This window comes from Leptonotus elevatus, chromosome 11 (assembly GCF_054856555.1).
Source record: "Leptonotus elevatus isolate MCC_2025b chromosome 11, RoL_Lele_1.0, whole genome shotgun sequence".
Taxonomy (NCBI): domain Eukaryota; kingdom Metazoa; phylum Chordata; class Actinopteri; order Syngnathiformes; family Syngnathidae; genus Leptonotus; species Leptonotus elevatus.
Genome location: NC_141249.1, coordinates 4,938,965 through 4,959,607, shown reverse-complemented (window position 1 = coordinate 4,959,607; position 20,643 = coordinate 4,938,965). Strand labels below are relative to the sequence as shown.

General features: G+C 37.8%; 2 protein-coding genes across 16 annotated transcripts in view; one reads left to right on the top strand and one right to left on the bottom strand.

Moving 5' to 3' along the window:
* dock7 (dedicator of cytokinesis 7) overlaps positions 1 to 20,643 on the top strand; it is a 66,916-nt gene that overhangs the window by 21,562 nt on the left and 24,711 nt on the right. For 6 of the 15 annotated variants that reach the window (XM_086089808.1, XM_086089807.1, XM_086089806.1 and 3 more), the window contains exons 15-25: positions 9,281 to 9,398; positions 9,509 to 9,579; positions 11,291 to 11,429; positions 11,626 to 11,727; positions 12,303 to 12,389; positions 14,586 to 14,817; positions 15,328 to 15,492; positions 15,660 to 15,680; positions 16,199 to 16,368; positions 17,255 to 17,347; positions 19,035 to 19,124. In XM_086089808.1, coding sequence (XP_085945934.1) covers positions 9,281 to 9,398; positions 9,509 to 9,579; positions 11,291 to 11,429; positions 11,626 to 11,727; positions 12,303 to 12,389; positions 14,586 to 14,817; positions 15,328 to 15,492; positions 15,660 to 15,680; positions 16,199 to 16,368; positions 17,255 to 17,347; positions 19,035 to 19,124 — 1,288 coding nt within the window. The remainder of the gene's footprint in view (positions 1 to 9,280; positions 9,399 to 9,508; positions 9,580 to 11,290; positions 11,430 to 11,625; positions 11,728 to 12,302; positions 12,390 to 14,585; positions 14,818 to 15,327; positions 15,493 to 15,659; positions 15,681 to 16,198; positions 16,369 to 17,254; positions 17,348 to 19,034; positions 19,125 to 20,643) is intronic. The other 9 variants (XM_086089811.1, XM_086089810.1, XM_086089809.1 and 6 more) reach the window with 4 other exon arrangements.
* Positions 893 to 4,326, bottom strand: angptl3 (angiopoietin-like 3). The gene is made up of 7 exons (XM_086089820.1): positions 3,712 to 4,326; positions 3,165 to 3,275; positions 2,975 to 3,086; positions 2,721 to 2,834; positions 2,483 to 2,578; positions 1,956 to 2,228; positions 893 to 1,814 (listed from the first exon to the last, which is right to left on the bottom strand). Exons 1-7 carry the CDS (start codon positions 4,237 to 4,239, stop codon positions 1,630 to 1,632), a joined length of 1,419 nt encoding a protein of 472 aa, XP_085945946.1. The 5' UTR covers positions 4,240 to 4,326; the 3' UTR covers positions 893 to 1,629.

The window sequence follows — 20,643 nt, the reverse complement described above, 5'->3', positions numbered from 1 at the left end:
TAATGTGATTACTGATTACTCCTCTAAAATTAATCTAATTACTTTACTGATTACTTTGTCAAAGTAAAGTAACTTATCAGTTACTTTTTACCTATTTCCGCCCTTTGCTGCCTCAACATAAGAATGACAACCGGTTACTTAAATAATACTCATGAATGTGCATAAACTTGAAACATGAACATGTTTCTTTGTTTCTGTTTCTCTGGTTTGACAATACAGAAATTGGTGTATAACACCTTACACCTGCAGGCTGGTTACAAACTGTACCTAATTTTTTTTTTTTACATGTAGGCTGGATGCAACTGTAACTATAAAATGTTTCCATTTTCTCAAGTACCAGAGCTGAACGACAGTCATGCAGATAGCCTTTTTTTTTTTGCTCTGGCATACTCTTGTCAAAACGTGACATGCGATGTGACGTCACTCCCAAAAGCAAAAGAAACATTTTCTCCTCAAAATTCATTTCAAAATGGACAGTAAAATTCTGCCTTCTACATACATTATGAGGTAATAAAAAAATAGTAACGTGCAGCCACTTAGGAAAGTAACTTAAATTGGATTACTGGTTTGGAAAATTTAACGCATTGAAAGAAAGTAATCAGATTACAATAATTTAGTTACTTAGTAACGCGTTAGTGACAACACTGCTAGTGACTACTCAAGAGTTGCGTATCGGTCAGGGAAAAAAGTGGTATAGAACATCTCTAATTTTGTTTAGCGTGAAGTTTAGCGTGTTTGAGAGAAGTAATCCTTGTTGCATCAGTTTTGTAGATTCCACATCAGTTTGCATGCACAATTGTTTGCATCCATTTTCACGCGCAAATATTTAGCGTATAATACTGTGTAGTGAGTTGAGATAACTTGTTAAAAGTGTCACAATGGACAATGGAGAGTCATTTGAAGTTCTTGTTTATTACCAGTATGTGATGAGCTTTTGGAACACTTGTATGGAACATGATGGAACACATTTACAGAACATTTGTGTATAGTGGACAGGAGTCAATGTGACCCAATAATATAGGAGATGCATTGTCAAGCAATGTTTATCTTACCCAATAACATACCATAATACCAGGTGCACGATTTAAATACTTAAGTGAGTAAAAAATGAGAACAAACAATGGGCAAAACCAAACACAATATCACTACAAAACCATTTCCAATCCTATATTTCACTTGCCTTTAAAGCCACTGGGAACATGCTCAAGTCAACTAGAATCTTCATGTTAAATGAAAAGATAAGCTGAGCAGGCTACATTTCCAATTACTTTTCAATCAGTCTTTGTTGTTTTGTCTTCTACCGCATTATTGTAATACTGCAGTCAACATGGCTAATCATTCTCTCTGTTTTGCAAGCGACTTATGTTGTGGAATGATAGTTCTAATGCCCAGCTCATCAAGCCTATTAGGCTTATGACCTTTATGGCATTGTTGCATTATTTCACCATATCAGTATTTTGAGACTTTGGGCTATAAGAGCCTCTCCCAAAATTTTTATTTTACTTAGTACAGCACAACAAAAATGTAGTTTCATAGATTAGCATATGTATAATGTTGATTGTGCGATGTGCATTAGTGGTTAATGAAAAATGCCTTTAGTGTTGTGAGAGTTGGCATGGATGGTCAATTTTAGTTGAAACCTTCAGCAGTGGTGGCAAGTCGTATAGAGAGCTTGGTCATCTTGAGGGAATATGCCAACCCGTTGCCAGGTTTCCAGTGAAGACCCCTTCTTCTTGCAGAACGTCCCTTACCTCTAAGCCATAGATACCTTCCATTCAAGTTGTTCTCTCCACAGCCAGTAAACCACCAACCACCTGGAAAAAGTTATAGCAGGAGATACAAGATTGCACAAGATTATTTTTCCTCTGACTTGTTTTAAGAAGCAGCAATGGCAAATGATGGAGTTTGTTATGGTTATTTTTATTTTTATTTTGGTGTGACTACTATAGGTATACCTGTGTAATTGCGTGCACAATTAGATGCTTGATGGTTGCCATTAATTTGGTCTTTGGTGGAGAATCCCATACTGGAACTGTTGGCCATGGCATCAACCAGGTCACCGGAGAAGTGGCTAAGACGAAGTGCATAGTGCTCAGTGGGGCCATCTATTGAGAAGTGGTACTCAGCCCAGTGTTTATCCTCCTTCCAGTCCTCCAGATCAATTTTCAAGATGTATGATCCTTGTTGTGTAATGCTGTGAATCTTCTTCAGACCCAACCAGAAGTCTTCTGCATACAACAATTGATTTTCCTTAAGTTAGATATCAAATTATATTAAATACATGAGCAACATGAAGTCTGCTTGTATTTACTCTCAATTCTTCTTGCCGTTATTTTCCATCTATTTTTGCTTGTTCCGACACTGGATTTTGAGACTTTTTTGACAAAAGGCAGTTTCCCTTCTTACATTCTCGTTGATATAGTCAAGTGTAAACAACTTTAAAAAAAAAAGTTGATTATTTACAATGTGAAACAGTACTTACTTTCCAGATCTCCAAAGCCGTTCTCGTACTTTTCCCATGTCTGGTCAAAATCTACTGACCCATCAACCCTGCGTTGGATTACAGTTGAACCCCCATCTGTGGAATTCATTGGGAATATTTTTTTGTGGTAAAATTTAAGTCTGACTTGATACGGTTACGGATGATGAACAGCAAATTTTGAAATAGGCCCCGTTGAGAAATATTGTGACAATACATTTAAAAAAAAAAAGTAACCTACCAGAATCCATTTCGCAATAAACGTTAAAAGGCTCAGATTGTTTTGGTTTAATGATGTAGATTCCACTCTTGTTCTCTTTTCTTTCAAATAACTCACTGCAGCCAATGGGCAAATCTGAAATGACCAAGGAAATTTAGGACAATGCACCACTGTGAATGTCTTTTTTTCTTCTTTCATTTCATAGTTTTTTTATTTAATTTAAATAAATCAGTTGGACAGGAAATTGAATTTTTGTACTAATGTAATAATGTTACCATGTTCATCTAAATCAGATGTGTTCCTTGTCAGATACTCAAACATATCTGGATCGCTTATCTCCGAATTCATCGGTTTAGCAGCTGTGTCCTGGAAACTGTCATAGTTGAGCTGCAAGACAACAAAACACCATTGCATTCTCTTTATTAAGCTATGTTGTCAACCATCAATGACAAAAAAAGTGTCTACCTTTTCCTCCATATTCTTAATTTTGATGTTCTGATGGTCAAGCTGCTCATGCTGCTCCTGTACAGCTTTCAGTAGACTTGTAATTGTTTTCTCCTGAGTTTCAATCAGCTCCTGAACATAACAATAAAAAACACAATGACTTATATTTTCATGACATCAGCATAAAAATGGTGAGGCAATTTAAATACACAAGGAAGAAGTAGGAGTTGTTGGTGACTCCCCTTTACTAAACATAGACTAATGTTCAGTTTTACATCTTGAAGCAAATAATTTTAATCAGTCATTGCAACAAGATGGTCAATGGGTTAGGCTAGGTTAAAGTTCTTGCTGGAAGTTCGGGAATGTGCAACTCTACAACATGTATGTGTCAAGTACAGTATTGATTTGTTCAGAGTACAGAGATGCAACCGCCATTTAGTTATGCAACACCTCTTTCTCTGCTGATTACCGTAGATAGTCGTTGCCACATTGCTTCATCCTGACCTGTACGTATGTAGATTTTATTATTATTATTTTTTTAATTTCTCAAACTTTATCTGCTGCTTACCTTGAGTGCTCTAATTTCTTTGAGTTGGTCAGGCCGGAGCATATGCTGCGATAGTCCTTTTAACCTCTCCTCAAGACTTCCCACCTTGCTCTGCAGCTGTGCACGCTCCTGTACAATGTTATTGATCTTTGAATTGATTTCCAAAGACAGGTTCTTGATCTCCTCATTGTTTGTTTTCAATACACTGGTTGTCCTCTTCAGTTCTTCCTCTTCCTCTTTGATTTCTGATGTGACCACTGAAAGCTGGTAAAATGACCTGTCAAAAATATTCAGTTTTTGGAAGATGTCATTGATTTGGTTCTTGGTCTTGTGGACAAACTCCCGTAAGCTCTGGCCCAGCTGAAGGAGGCCATTTGCCAGTAGGCGGACGTCATCGAGCATGGCAAACCGAGACTTTGCCTCTGTTGGACTTGGTGATGTTGTAGGGCTTTCGGAAGGCATTAGAACGATGTCATCGCCGTCCAAGTTTTCCAGGGGAACAGCAGCATTGGAACTGGCTAGCAGCAGTATAAGGAAAAACTGCATCATTATTTCTATTTCTAGCCAGCTTTTTGACAGTACTTGTTCTCTTAACGTGCTGGTAAGACCCTTGTCATTCTATCCTCTGACCACACTTCCAACATATAATGTAAGAATAGCATGCTGCCCCATCTTATATACTGCCCATTCAAAGGAGGAGGGGGGGGGGGGGGGCTTAGCTGCTCTTTAAACCCTACCATTTTGCTGCTCACCTCCCCCTAAACCCGCATGGAGTCCTCCCCCTCCTGAACAAACAAATCACAGTAGTGAGCAAATGACACATCTCCCCCCTCTTTCAACCCATTTAACTCCAATCCGCTCTTCGTAACACACCCCCGGTTCTCCGTGTGGGAGCTTTAGCTGATCAGCAAAAAGCCAACAATGGCCATCACAGGTGTTTGATGGATAGCTTGTCTGATCAATCTGAAAATTTAGAACCACATGCATACATTACTGTGATTGATAATGCTATCTATAATTAATACTCTTGAGCTTGATTTAGCCTCCCGCTGAGTCAGCCTGGCACCATGCTCTCTTGAATATAGCAGGGAGTGGCCCCATAATTTGTGCCAGAGTTAAGCTATTAGGCATGAGAAATGTTGAAGCGGTTGGACAGTGAAGATGCATCATTTTGATTTTATCGTGCTCTCTAGTCATAATAGCGTTTTTTGGTAATATATTTGAATCGTGCACTCTTTTTTTTTCCATCATCAGATATGTGAAAAAGGACCTAAACACTTTTAAAACATAAAACAAACAAAAAAACAAATTCCGTTCTGATATATAGAGTATACATATGTGTAACCTAAAGCACGTGACAATCCACATTCCACATTCTTTCTATTTAATTTTTTATTATAATTTTTTTTAAACATCGTGGTCATTCTCAAACTTTCCCCACCGAGTACCACCTCAAAACATACTCACTTTCCAAGTGCCAACATATGGCCTATAAAAACAGAACAGTTTCAATTTGTAACACAAACAAAAAAAAGTACGCCACTGTATCATTATGCACAGTGTCAACATTAACACTGCACTTACAAAATCTGTAAATTAAACAGATGTAAATAATTAAATATTACTTTAATGGAAATGTATTGCATGTAAATATATCAAATAAATGTTTTGGGGGGAAATCCACTGCTTTGTTCTTACAATAAATGCTGTGTGATGGTTGTAAGATGGTGTTTGAGATGCAAGTTCCTTACATTCGTTGCTAGAAGCATCTGCAGATGAACACTAAGTACCAATCAAGCACAGGTGTCAAACTCAGAACTGGCACGCCACGTCATTTTATGTGCCCTGTGACAGAAAATTATATCTATCGACTAAAACACATAAATTTCATATTGTCTTCACTTTTAAATATATTGAAGTATTGTTGCAGGCATTTTTGTTACCAATCCCCCATTAAAAATAAATGTAACAATATTTGAAGTACAGTTTTCCTTCTCCAAAATATGTACTATTGGTCATTCCACACTTGTACTCTCTTTAAAGATGTAATGTTGAAAAAAAAAAAAAAGGTTAAAAAAACATGCCATTTTAGGGGTCTCCTGAAAAGTGCCTATTTTGGAGGTATAAGGTTTCAGTGTGATGCCAGTGATATAATGCTGACTTCATAACGGTCCTCTGAAGGAAAATATAATGACAATGATGTGGGCCATGTGGCCTGCGACAACAGTGAGTTGACACCCTTAAGCTAGAGGAAACGCACATGCCACTTCAAGTTCTGATGCACATACCACACTTGCGAATGCTCACTTCAAATTAAAGCACGTGGCCTATTTTTTTGCAAATATTTGCCAATATTTTATAACCTACCTACATTCTAAAAATCTAAAAAAAAATATTGTTTTGCTTGATTACTTTTGGTCCGCCACGTAGCATTTTGTTTTCTTTTTTTAACGTTATACTTTAATATGCAATCAGTAGTGTATATAAAACTATACCTGTAAACTAAACTATCTGAAAACTTAAACCTTTTATATAACCTTTTATTGAGCTCCTAAACTAATTGTTCGTCTTCATTTGTCCTTACTGTTTCCTCTTTTTTTCCTTCATCTTTTTGTGACCACAGAAAGCTGTAATAAAGAATGTAATCAAAATGCTTTTGCATAATCAACTTAACAGTATGACTTTTGGGGAAAAACTCCCACAAAACACTTGGAAAGTTTCCATTTACTTCCCTTAGAATTAGCAGTACTGAATTTTAAGCTTTTAGATTAAGAGCCACATTTTGTTCATGGGAAAGTCTCCCATTTTGATAAGACTACCGGTACTTTTTTTATGCAGCCAGATGACAAACCATTACTTTATAAGACAAGAGACCTTCCCATGCCTCTGTGGAAGTTGTCTTTCCAGCTGCGATCTCTGTGGAGTCATTCCCAACTGGATTGACTACGTCACTGCGGTTTATTGGATGATCCTAGGTTACTTTGTACTTCCTATTCTCCTGCCCCCCCTGACATGTACAGTGGATTTGAGTAGTTCTATGCAAAAAGCACAACTCACAGAGATTCAATTGGTTCTTGTAATTTTGATCATTATAGCCTACAGCGAACAAAAGCCCCAATTCACCATGTCAAAACAAAAAGTAGAATATTGCATAGGGAACCAATCACTCAGTGATGATGATTTTAATGCGCTTCATGTAGTAAGGTGACTAGCAGAAGACTACAAGAAATAAACACAATACATCTCTATGTGTCCAATGCATCAGTATATGAGTTTAGCTTTTAAGATTTTATTACTAAAATAAATTACTTCCCCCCCCCTACATTCAAATATATTATTTGTGGTATCACTATAATATAACCTAGCTGACAGCAGGCCGTTTCCCACTGCCTATTAAAATTTAATTTTCTACTTTTTCGTTACTGTATGAGAGTGGCACCAACACTAAATTGTGTGGGTGTGGATGGGGCGGGGGATGGGGTGTTCACCTGCCGAGCAGTTATTATTGTTGACAAGTATTGTATACATCACATAAGATTAGTCTTTGGGTTGTAGGGTTGTCGTGTGACACAAAATAACATGTTTTTTTGTTTTTTTGCTGTATGAGAATAAAGTGTAATTGCACATCCACTACAGTAGATGGCAGTGGCACTCTCACTGTCAAAGGGGTATTCGCTCCTAGGGATGCACAATAATGCTATTTTCAACCGATACGATAAACCAATAATTTAGAACGTGCCGATGTCGATAACCGATAAGCTGATAATTGATTGTAAAATTAACTTGAATTCAAATATACTTTCGATTTCTACTATAAATCTAACATGTACAAATACATTGAAACATTGTGTAAAACACCATGAAGCTGAATATGATTGATATCGCTGCTTCAAAGACAACCAGTAACTCATTATGAGTTTGCCAAAACAAAACAGTCACGTTTTAAAAATGCAACAAAAAACTGCGAGGATGTTGTGGAATTTTCAGTAGTTAGGCGAGATTAATAAAACAGTCCGGAAAAACAGTGTGTGTTTTGGGTTCATCTATATTTGAAGCTTCAAATATACACAAGTCTTAGCTAGACAGGAAAGCAAATAGTCTGTTCCGAGCAGGCTTATCAGTCAAGGTCACTTTGATATTGCTTTATGTACAAGAAGTGAAAAGCCCATTGTTAAAGAAAATACAGGTGTCCACAATACAGTATAAACCTATGTTAATACATGTTAAATAGTTATTTTCCATAACAGGACAGTAAAGAAAGCCCACACGTCACAAATATGCGACAGTACCAAAGGAGAGGGAAGGGGTTGAGGGGTTGGGCACAACTTGAGTCCCAACCACAACAGATGGGCCAACGTGGCATGTCGATTATTATAAGCGGATTTCTTTATTATCTGGTTTATCTCTATGACGTCAAATTGGCCGATGATTGCCGATAATTATCGGCTGATTTCTTTATTATCTGGTTTATCTGTTTGACGTCTAATTGGTCGATAATTGCCGATAATTATCGGCCACCGATATTATCATGCATCCCTACTTACAACAATTTTATAGACAAATGATACTATTTATAGTTGCGGCAGAGAGTTGGGTTGGCACAAAATATCGTGTTCCTCCTTGTTGCGTAACAAAAAATGATTAATAAGCACGTCATAAGATACAGCACGTCATAAGATACAGCACATAAGACGTTTGTTAATACGCATGCAGACCTGGCGATGTCCTATCTGTACTTTGTTGAGTTCTGTGCAGAGTCACAGGTGAATAAATGTCAGCTCTTATATGTAGAGCTGGGGTTATCTGAAATATAGTTACTAGCTCCTTGTAAATTAGATAATGATCTCACTGTAGTCTGAAAGCAAGAATTTTCTGTAGGGCTCGTCCAATTAATCAACAGGCCGCTTAAATCGGCCCATTATGAACCATCAAACATCGGCGAAAATAATCAGCCAAATGGCTGTTGTTTGCCAATTATTTTTATCTTGATGCACCAGGGCTGGACTTTATGTATTCTTGGGCTGGAATTTAATCGTGATTTGGATTCTTTAAACCGTTATAATCGCAGAAAAAAACTATTAATGTGCAGAACAGTATGGTGTGTTTACAAGTTCCTGTGTAAGCGTGTGCACTGAGAAAATCAGCATGTAATTGACAACAATTGTAATACAATTTTTTAATTTTTTATTTATCAGCCAATTAATCGCAAATTGGTATTTTTTTCTGGTATTGGCATCAGCCTAAAAAAATCTCCCATCTGTATAAAAACTGTACGGTACAATAGTTCTTGTTCATTAAGATAAATGATTCTTTAATGTATATTATTATATTATTTTTATAGAGATTACTGGTATAAAAATAAGCATTCTACTGTTTTTGTTCTAGGGAATTTGTAACAATGTGACAGTCAAATATGATTTTTTGTTGTCCATAGTTATATGGTGGAATATTAACTAACTGACTGACTAACTAACTAATATCCATTCTGCTGCAGTTTGTAAGAACATTGGGACCCTCCCCCCAAATGTGACTTTGTGAGATCGATAATGTCCTGTGTATTTTTACTATTTTGTCTGTGCACATTTTGCAGAAATTTGCTGTATGTGAACCCGCAGAGTCTCAACTTTGCCAATCGCCAAGGCTCAGCCCGTAATATTACAGTGAAAGTGCAATTTATGAATGGAGAAGATCCAAATAATGCTATGCAGGTATGCTAAGATTAAACAGTGGCATATTATTATTTTTCTCAGGTTGTCAACTTGTCATCATATAGCCATGTCTGTAAAGGAGTTCTTTTAACACCTCACTGCATCCCCAGGTTATATTTGGGAAGTCAAGCTGTGCTGATTTCTACAAAGAGGCCTACACTTCTGTCGTCTACCACAATCGGTAAGAGTGTTTGCCACAGTTTTCATTATTCATTTATATTATATATATATAAAATTTATCAACCACTTTTAGTTTGAATTAATTTAACTGTATCAACTATCTTTAATTTAATTTAATTTCCAGTTGCTTTTTCCCCCAGTTTTTATTTTAATCTAATTTCTTATTTGATGTATTTTCTGGTTTATTATTGACCCTTTTTGTTATTTTACTCAAATGAAGAACTAATTAGAATAGTTTTCATACCCACAAATTGCAGTACTTTCCGATTGCCAGAACAGTCAAGGTTACAAAAACACTGTGGATTCTAGTGGCCTTGCTTTTTATATGCAGTACATCAAACCTAAATGTTTTTTCCTGTGAGAAACTAGTCACCCTGTGAAACCTTTTGAAACAAGTTGAGACATATGCTTGCACTTGATCTGTTGTATTTTTGGATATTTGCCAGCAGACAAACTCTCTCCCATGTTACATAATTTGGTTCTTTAGCATCACTTGACTTTCTCTGTTCCTCAGTCTCTTGTGATGAACAGCCTCAGAAATAATTTGTGAACAATCTTCAGCAACAAAAAATAAAAAAGGCATCTTTGTAACTTTGTAGAAACAAACCCCTCCTTGTGATTCATCAGTGGTTTGATGGATTTTAACTCATTCACTCCCAGCCATTTTCACCAAAGTAACCCCCTTCACTCCTGGCTGTTTTACTGGATTTTGACTTTGATTTTGCAAAGCCCACACAATATTGTGTTCTATTGCCATAAAAACATGGAACCTACCAAAATAAAGATTAGAGTTGCTTCCTTCACCAGGAAAAAACGTATCTGCATCTGTTTCCGTATTGCAGCAATTAGCATTAGAATATAGCGACGTTTCGTCAATATTGACATTCCTGGTGAAAACACTGAAAAAAAAAGAGCTCCTGCTCCTGGGTTTGCTCTCTGTGTGGGGCCCGGGGGTTGTCCCTTGGCGCTGCCGTGGCCTGGGGGCCCTGAAGGTGTTGCGCTTGCTCTGTCCTTCACTTGAATACCGTTGGCATTAATAAATAGTTTGAACTGTACAAGAAAAGCAAGCAAACAGGCTAACTTTGTCAATAAAGTGTCGACGGCTCCCCTCTTTGGTGGAGATTTTCATGCACGCCACCACACCAGCATCTATCGAAACTCAGACACAATCTGATTCTTCCTCTGGTCGTTGAATCGGTGGAGGCTGGTGTCTGTGGATCTCACTCTGCTCCGTCTGTCCTTCCTTCCTTTCCTCAGTCTCTCCTTTGGTCTCTTGAGGTCTCCCTGATTTGGTGGAATTTAGATGTTTCTGGGGTTGGTGAAGGACTCTGGTTGGGGGCCCGGTGGGTGGTGGGTGGTGGGTGGGGTCTGGTCAGTGATGGATTTCACTTTCCTTTCTTTTCTTTGGTCCTTCCTCGGGTCTCCTGACGGCCTCACGACTCTGACTGGATTCTGAAGTGTTCGGTTTAGGTGAACGGTATTTGATTTTTTTATAGGTTTTAGGTGAACTAATACATACACACTCACACGCACGCACACACGCACATGCACATACACACCCACATACAAAATAAAAATGTATTAAAATTATTATTTTTTTAAACGTTTTTAGGAGGGAAGGACAAAGTATTTAAAACATTTTTACACGTTTTGGGGATTGAATGAGTTAAGGATGTTTATTGAGTGAGAGGCAATCTAACTCTCTTGATCAGATCTCCTGACTTTCACGATGAGATAAAGATCAAGCTTCCCGCCTCCCTATCGGACCACCACCACATTCTCTTCACCTTCTACCATGTCAGCTGCCAGCAAAAACAGAACACACTGTTGGAGACCCCTGTTGGTTACACGGTAGGTAACAGCAGTGCAATCCCACAGTTTCATAAGGAATAGTGCAGATTTGTATTTTTATTTTTTACATATTTGGGTTAATTATACTCATTTGATGTAAAGGAAGTAACGGCAGGCATATTGTTGTAGCTGCTGTATGCTGCAGCACGACCCAGTTGATTACGTAATAGTCATTATGTATACATTTCTTCTCCAGTGGATCCCCATGTTGCAGAATGGACGTTTGCGGACGGGGCACTTTTGTCTTCCTGTGTCTCTCGAAAAACCACCACAATCCTACTCTGTACTTTCACCAGACGTAAGTAATTAAACAGTTAACAATATTAATTAGAAAGGTTTATTTAATTTATATATTGAATGATGTAGGTCACGTGGTCTGAGTGGTTGGCACATTCGCCACACAGTTCTGAGGTTAGGCGTCCGAATCCGGGCTCCAGCCATCTTGTGTGGAGTTTGAATGTTCTCTCCACTATTTTGTTGGTTTTCTCCAGATAGTTCAACTTTGACTCACATTCCAAAAACATGCATGGTAGGTTTATTGAAGACTCTAAATTGCACATAGGTGTGAATGCGGATGGGAGTTTGATTTTTTACTCTGTCTATATGTACCCTGCTTGTCTGGTGACCAGTTCAGGTTGTCAAAGTCAGCTGGGATATGTTACAACTCACCCATGACCCTAATGATGATAAGCAGTATAGAAAATGATGCAAGTTTGGGTCAGATAAAGCGCTGAGCTATGCAGTATGAGTATTTCCAGAATATGCTAAATATTCCTAGAATCTATTCTACATGGTTGTTAGAAATAAGCAGAAGCAATTTACTATACATTACATAACGAGACAAACTAAATCAGGTTTTATTTTGGACTTCAGGTTCCTCTCCCAGGGATGAAGTGGGTGGACAACCATCGTGGTGTATTCAATGTGGAGGTAGTAGCCGTTTCAACTATCCACACACAGGTAATCTATACATTTAGCCTATAGCCTCAGTTACAAGATCAAATCACATCTCTGATGCCACTAATGTGTGTACGTCTCACATTATGCCAGAAGTTTATTTTTTATTCGAGCTCTATCAACTATGGCTTTGAGCTCATCAGTGAAAAATAAAATTGATTACTTCGCTCATCAACTGCTGGTCCTTATTCTGATCACTCTTGTTGTATTTACTGTAAATGTACTCTCTTATTCAGCGTGAGCCGCTACAAGTCATCATGGATTATTTTCCCTTGTGGAGGCAGGACTAAGCTACTGAATTGCATTTTGTCAATTACTGTGCGGACTATGTATGTGGAACAGACACATGGTCAACCCACCCTAATGCCCTTACCTCCACATTGTCGACAACTTAACCGAAGCAATTAATTAAGTGCTGTGTATCAGAGGCGAACCCCGTCAGCTACGGCTAATCCGTAAATCCAGCATAAGACAGGGTAGCCCTGCTTACCATTTCACTTTGACATGATAGTGATTTCATATTGTCTCTCGTCACTTAAAAGTGCCTCTGGAACTTCATCCAGCCTGGTCATGTCATCCGTGTGGAGGTGCTTATTATGTACAGTATCCAGTCGGGTGGGACCAATAATCGCTTTTTTTGGGTGCATCGATTGCTGTATTAAAAAAGTTCTGAATCGATTCAGAAGTTGAATCAATTTTGAAAGTTTAAATAAAAAAACTAAAAGCCACTAGTGTTGTCTGCTGCATGTTGCATTTTCAAATATTAAAATACAGGTTACGCTAAACCAGGTTGATATGTTTAAATGTTTTTGTAAATGTATTGTTATAGGAGAAGTTACAGACATTTGTTACAGCAAATGCTGCCATTGGCACTTTTTGAAATTTGTGTTGACACACTATTGTAAATAAACCAGGTTGCCTTGCCACAAAGTCAAAGTGTGAAATATAAATCCTTGCTCTTTCAAGAGTTCTGCAATTGTTTTGAAAAGGTATCAGTGTTTTTACATGGACTATAAAATGTAAGCCAATGTAGTGATGCATTGGAATTGAATCGAATCATAGGCCTCTGAATCTGAATCAAATTTTGAGGTACCCATAGATTCCCACTCCTAGTATAGAGTACATAATGGCTTGCTCACAGAAACATTTCAGAAATAGGCAAATAAAAGATTTATTGGTTATTTAATGTCCCACAGAGACCTACCTAATTGTCATTAAGGCCATTAAGAAGTCAATTTTCTGCATGTCTATGCCTCTATATTTTTCACTAAGTAACCCAAATTGAATACTTCAAAAAGGGATTGAAAAGTAGAGCCCACTGCAATGCTTCTCAATTATTTTTTGTTACACATCACTCGGAAGAATACAATATTGCTAGCCCCAGACTCCCGCACCCAAACCACCACCACCACCCCCATCTTTCCGCCACAACTATAAATAATAGCGATATATCGCAATATTACAGTGCACAATTCTCGTATTGATTCAAGATGTGGCCAAATCAATGTTTAAACATCAATTTTTGATGGAAATATTCAACAAAACGTCTTACTTATGGTTGGGTTCACACTTTAAGCATTGAAGAATGTTATATTAATGGAACATTAAGCCTTAATATGTTATTTCAATTGAGTTCAAACATTAAACAGACATATACAGTGGCTTACAATTATAAGCCTGAAGTTTCCGATAAATAAAGCTACTTTCATACCTTCAAATCTTACAGTGTACATGTACAAGTTTACTGATTAGTATTTTCTAAATTTGAGTTGGGGAAAAAATCGCAATAATCGATTTATAGATTCGTATCGGAATTAATTGGTATCAAATCGAATCGTGACCTAGGGATCGAGTCGGCAGGTACTAGACAATTCACACCCTTAAAAAATAATATCATTTATTTATAGTTGTAAGTACACCTCTGCAGGAGACCATTCTCTCCTTGAGCAGTCAGTCTTTGACAATGGGAGCACAACTGCCATCTACTGTAGTGGATGTGCAATTACATAAAAAAGTTCCCTTTGATCACATGCACCCCACTGGCATTATTCACACCGCTCCCCCAGGGAGGTCCAACGCCTTATTCGAGTAGCACTGGCTGTATTACTGTACTGTCTACTGTATTAATTGCATTTATGGTTTTCATGTTTCTGTGTCCTTAACTTACCTTGTTGTTGTTATACCTTGCTCTTTTTCTAGGATCAATACTTGGATAAGTTCTTTGCATTGGTGCATGCGCTGGATGAGCACATGTTCCCAGTCCGAATTGGGGACATGCGAATCATGGAAAACAACCTGGAAACTGAACTGAAGTCCAGCATAGCAGCGCTGAACTCTTCCCAGCTGGAGCCAGTCGTTCGATTTCTTCACCTTCTACTTGACAAGTTGGTGTTGCTTGTGGTCCGACCTCCAGTCATTGCTGGACAAATTGGTATGCTACTGCTTGATTTAGAACTGAATAAAGATGTAAATGACAATTATGAAAAGATTAAATATTTGTACGTGGTATGCATCAATTGAATTGCTACGTGATGCTTCTGATTTTTGCAAACTAGACTGCATAATGAAAGCAGGGTGTTTGCTGCTACGTGCTTTAGCTTCATGTTTTGTTTAGTCAGTTTATAATAGGAAATAATAGCATGAATATAATTCTCTTTTAGGTTAATAACACATACAGTTTTTCAGCACTTGTTAACAGTCAGCCATGCTATTTTAGGGAAAGCAGCAATTAATGAAAAAAATATATATGTCTAAAATTTCCAAATGTATTTAATTTTTCTAATTTATACTGTGAAATTATCTTAATATGATGTGAGAGATTTTTTTGGGGACTAATCCCAATCATGCACTGAGGCCATTACTTCACTCTTGTGTACTGTAGCAGTAGTATACTTTGTGTTTTAGTTCTGTCTAAACCTGTTTGCGCGTGTGTGCTTTTTAGTGAATCTTGGTCAGGCATCATTTGAGGTTATGGCAGCCATTGTAAACCGCCTCCATAAGTACTTGGATACCAGCCAGGACATGCATGGCCGCAACAGCCTGCTTTCTTCATACATACACTATGTCTTCCGGCTGCCCAGCACTGACCCCAACTCGCCTTCGCCAGGTATTTAATTATACAGTCTTTAACCATCCGTCTTTTTTTTTCTGGTCTTTGCTTACCTCATCTGTTATTTTCATCAAACTTCTGTCATATTTTTCTTTTATTACATTTTACTTTTCAACTGTTTCTTTTCTTCCCATATCAATGTTGCTTCTGTTTGCCTTCTAAAGACATCAAATCATCCTTAACAGGTATCTATGACAGTTTAATAGATATGGAAAGTGTTTTTGCATTCTGTGAGAATGTTTTGCATTTCTTAATTACTACTGTAAAAGCATTTATTGGTTATTATGCAAATTATATCCATTAGCTGCCAATTGAAGAATAATTGAATACTACTCCTATTTACACTTGTCTTTAGGGGAGAAGGTGCAATTCCTGTTAATTTCCTGTTTTTGCTCATAAACCAAAGATTATTTATTGATTTATTTATTTAGGTTAAAGTATCAGATATCACATACCATTGGCATTTTGCAACATTATTACTTTCTGCTTGCTTTTCTGACATAAGAATCTGAAAAGCAATTTACCATTATCCAATGGCTTCCATCCATCCGTCCATCCATCCATCCATGTTCTGAACCACTAATCCATATTTCACTTTTAAACTGTTTGGGTCAGTGGATGGATATATAATATTGGTAAATAGTAGTGACACCCCTCATATCCCAGGAATTATATTTTCCTTTCTTTTTATGTGTTGTCTCAGGCCCTGGAGGGCTTGGAGGTTCTGTTCACTATGCCACCATGGCTCGCTCTGTTGTTCGACCAGCCAGCCTTAACCTAAACCGCTCTCGTAGCCTTAGCAACAGCAACCCTGACATCTCCGGTACGCCCACCTCTCCTGATGATGAGGTTCGCGCCATCATCGGCAGCAAGGTAAACTCTTCGAACATGAATGTGTCACCAACACTTTTTATACCCAAACTAAAGAGGCTTATTATGATTATTTTAAAATTAATTTAGTTACATAATGGCATGTCTGGCTCCCATGTTTCTACTGCGTGTTGAATAGATTTAAATAAATATTTGTCAAAAAGGACATCATCATGTCCTATTGACTTTGTAAAGTAGTTTAGAAAAGGTTTTATATGGTGATTGCACTGATTCAGTACTTTTTAGCACACATCGAGGCACCTGCCTTACATGCGCACAGTGACCCTGAGGTCATTTTATCAGCATGTACACTAGACATAGTCTGTAAACATAAGTTTGGACACCTTATCTCTCTAACCGCTGTAACAGCAGGCTGACATGAGGGAAGTTGTGCATTGGGTTAAAATTGTGAAAGGCAGACAAAATGTTGAGTCACAGTATTTTCATTGTCCTACTTCTTAAGGATTTTGGGGGTTCATATTACTGTACTATTGCACTTATGTTTACATATATTTAGGCCCAACGTAATTGGACTAGTGTGTGAATGATGTTTTGTGATTCTCATGTGATTGTGCTGAACTTGGGTATTATATGCATACACATATATACTCTTAATTGCACTCTACTAGAAGATTCTGAGAGAAGAGAATAACTTTTTAGAAGAGCACAGTAGCACTTTTATAGACAAGTGTCCAGAAATTGATCCCCCCCACCCCCCTCTCCCAGCATTTTTGCTGAACAGACAGATAATCTTTTGGGCCCTTCATCCAGCAGTCCTGATCTTTGAACCTCTTTAACCTGTGATTCCTTCCCTCCTCCTTCCCTCATGCTGCTCGCTTGTTGCCTTGCTTCTTGCCTGCCTTGTGTCCTTTGACCTTGGCACTCCTAGGGCTTAGACCGGTCCAACTCGTGGGTTCACACCATGGGCTGTAAGAGTGCCCCTTGGGGATCCAGCCCTGGGTCTGCTCCAGAAACCATGCAGGTGGTTTTATGAATGCCTGATCCTCCGCTTTGCTTCTCTTCGAAAACAACTCACTATACTCACCCGGAAGAATACTGACATATTTGGAGTTTTGGTGTTGTATGTGTACTATGATAGTTTTTTAAAAAATGTATTCATTTTATTTGTGTTGTCATGATCATATTCATCTTGACTGGTTTCAATAGTCCTGATAATTCCACTTGTGGCATGACAACAATGGCTAAATGTTTTTCCTGTTACTCCACATATAGATGTTTGCAATACCAAAACTTCCTAAATATTACGGTACTCTACTAACAATCATAACCACAACCCTCCCATGACACCATGCATGGGTTTCACACTTGCCCACCCCACCTCACACATGTTAAATGTAGTGCTTCATCTGAGATCCACTGTGATGTTTCTAATTAACGCCTCTTTTTCCCCCTCTAGTGTTTTGTCAATGACTCTTCACATGGACAGTCATTATAATATGTCATTATAATATATTGCCATTATATATTTGGAATGTAACGTTGTCTGGCGTTCATATTCATATAGAGTATAGTAATTGCACTTTGGCCCCTTTTTGAGTTTTGCAACATTTTGCTATGATACAATTTGGGCTTAACATTGTTAGTACATGCCAAGGTGTAGCTATGGAAAGGAATACTTGTGGTATGACCTGTAAATTATATTCTGATTGCAATATACTGTAAGCAACTTATATAAAAGCGAAATCAACTTTTCAGTTACATTACATGTGGAAAAGCGAAAGGTTTTTTTATGTATTGCTGTCCATGTAAATGTAGACATTGTATTGTGTACTGAATTTTTTTTTCATCGATTTATATGTATAAGGTACTCTTTATCCCTCCATCCCCCCAAAATGATTTATGAAATTCTTTGGGTGCGGGGAGGGGGGTCAATAGATGCAGAAAAATTAGTGCAAATTTATGTTAGGCATCCTTCCCCTCTGCAAAATTATTTCGTCATTTCTTCTTAGTTCCAATTTTGTCATCCCGATCCCCTTTTTATTTTTACCCCATTCCATTCTAGACAGTCTCCGCCATCTACTAGTCTCCCTGCTTGACTTCCTTCCTACTAACATTCATTGTGTCACTGGAGCATGGAACCCATGCACTGGAGCATGGGTCTGTTGTATATTCGTTCTTTCGTCTACTTCGTCTACTTCACTTTCCATCTTGATGTGTGTCTTGTTGTCATGTGTCGTAACTACTACTTTCCATAAACGTGCTTATTTTATATATTTTAATCATAAATCACAGCCTGGTAACTACTCTTCAGTAACAGAGCATGTGAGCTTTTGATTTTGATTTTAGGCTGCAAAAAACCCTTATCCTGAAGGATGAAGTCTGGCACAAAATTTGAAAGGGCTGAAAAAACAGAAACAAAAAAGTATTAGCATTCCTCAATACAAAAATGAATATAATAATTATAATTAAATTTAAGATACTGTATATAATCCATCGCTACAAAATTATAGCCATGTCCTGTGTGTAATTGTTTTGCATCCATGTCTGTGTATGTCTATGAGACCACAAGATGATTGCGTGTGTTTCTGTGTGTCTGTCTTGTGGACCCAGACACCTTTTGCTTTATGCTGAGAAGAAAAGGTGCAACCTCACACTCCCGTTGCTCCTCCACTAACTTTGTTGTCACGTTCCATTCATTCCACCCATAGGCCATGGAGCGCTGTGGCAATCGCATGTCTTCGCACACAGAGAGCGCCAGTTTCTTGCAAACTTTAACAGGACGGTTACCTACAAAAAAGGTAGAGCCACTTGCACTGGGGGAGGAAACCACCCCACTCTCTTCTTGCCTTTTCACATGTCTTGTCTGTGGATGTACAGTATAGCTCTGGATTGGTCAATGTTGTGTTTGTTGGTTGTGGCGTCTTGCTGAATGTCACTTATCTGCGTCTTGTTTTGAAACTTTAAAGGTATATTGTAATGTTTCATGATCATCTTTCCCACCATATGAAATTATTTTAGTCTTGCGAATGCTGCACACATTGTGCACTGTTTTTTTTTATGTGCATGTGAACATCCTTTTAGCTTGCTACAATACCACATGAGCCAAGTTAATGACATTGAATATTCAATTTGGCGGCACAGTGTACAAATTGCATCTGCCTCACAGCTTTAAGTTTGGGGTTCGAATCTGGGCTCCGGCCTTTCAGTGTGGAGTTTGCATGTTCTCCTCATGCATACGTGGGTTTTCTCTGGCTTCCTCCGTCATTCCAAAAACATGTCAGACTCTACTGACAGAGACAGAAAAACAGACTCCAAATTGTCCGTAGGAGTGAATGTGAGTGTAAATGGTTGTTTGTGCCCTTTAATGGGCTGGCGACTAGTCCAGGGTGTATGCCACCTCTCGTCCAAAGTCAGCTTGGATAGGCTCCTGCTCACATGTGATCCTAATGATGTTAAGCAGTATGGATATTAGTTTTCTCTGGAGCATTGATTGCCAGCCATTGTGCTGCGAGGCATTAGCTGTCATGTAGGAATTATTCCATTTCACGTAATTGTTTTATAAATTATTTGCTAAAATGTCTTTGTTTATCTTTCTATGCAATCGACTTGACAGGCAGAACAATTCAATGCTCTTCACCTGTCCTATATGGTAGAAAGTACATAATTACAGTGACCTGTCTACCCACCTGTTATTCACCAAATTTAGATAAGATCATCATTATATAAATATATAGGTGTATACTTTTTATTATTATTATTTTTTCCTCCCAATGTAAAAATGTGCCTTGGCTCAGTAAGGTCATGAAACTGCTCTAGACCCAAGCATTGCTTGAATGAAACTTCCTTGGTCAGTACAGTACTAGTATCTATGACATAAAGAAGCAGGGCATAAATTGTATCTATTTTTAAATGTGGAATTCAGGCACTGGACATTCTTTTTCTTTATATATTTGGTTGCAAGACTTACACAATTGTTGTCTTGAGTGTTTATTGTTTTGTGGTGTGAACATTTAGGGTTTACTCCGTTGCACATGAGAGAAGACGTAAAGACAGTTAATTAGTTTCACCTTAAAAAGGTAATATCTTCTTCATACAAGAAAACATATCAGTATTTACTGCATCTTTTTTTCTACATGAATCATAGGCATTAAGTAGCATTGTAAAATACTAACGTATTCATAAGAGTGCATGTTCAGTTGATTGAGTTATGTTTATTTAATTTTTTATAATTTGTGGAGTTGCCTATAATTGCAAATTCCCTTCATCCATTTCAAAATTATACATACTGTAATTTTACTCGATTGTAGTGTATTACTG

What these genes read in the sequence shown, in the direction of transcription:
- angptl3 (XM_086089820.1), bottom strand. Translation starts at nt 4,239, where the DNA reads ATGATGCAGTTTTTCCTTATACTGCTGCTAGCCAGTTCCAATGCTGCT. An exon ending in AAGAAATTAGAGCACTCAAG is followed by an intron (nt 3,276 to 3,711) that starts GTAAGCAGCAGA and finishes TGTTATGTTCAG; the next exon opens with GAGCTGATTGAAACTCAGGA. An exon ending in TTAAGAATATGGAGGAAAAG is followed by an intron (nt 3,087 to 3,164) that starts GTAGACACTTTT and finishes GTTGTCTTGCAG; the next exon opens with CTCAACTATGACAGTTTCCA.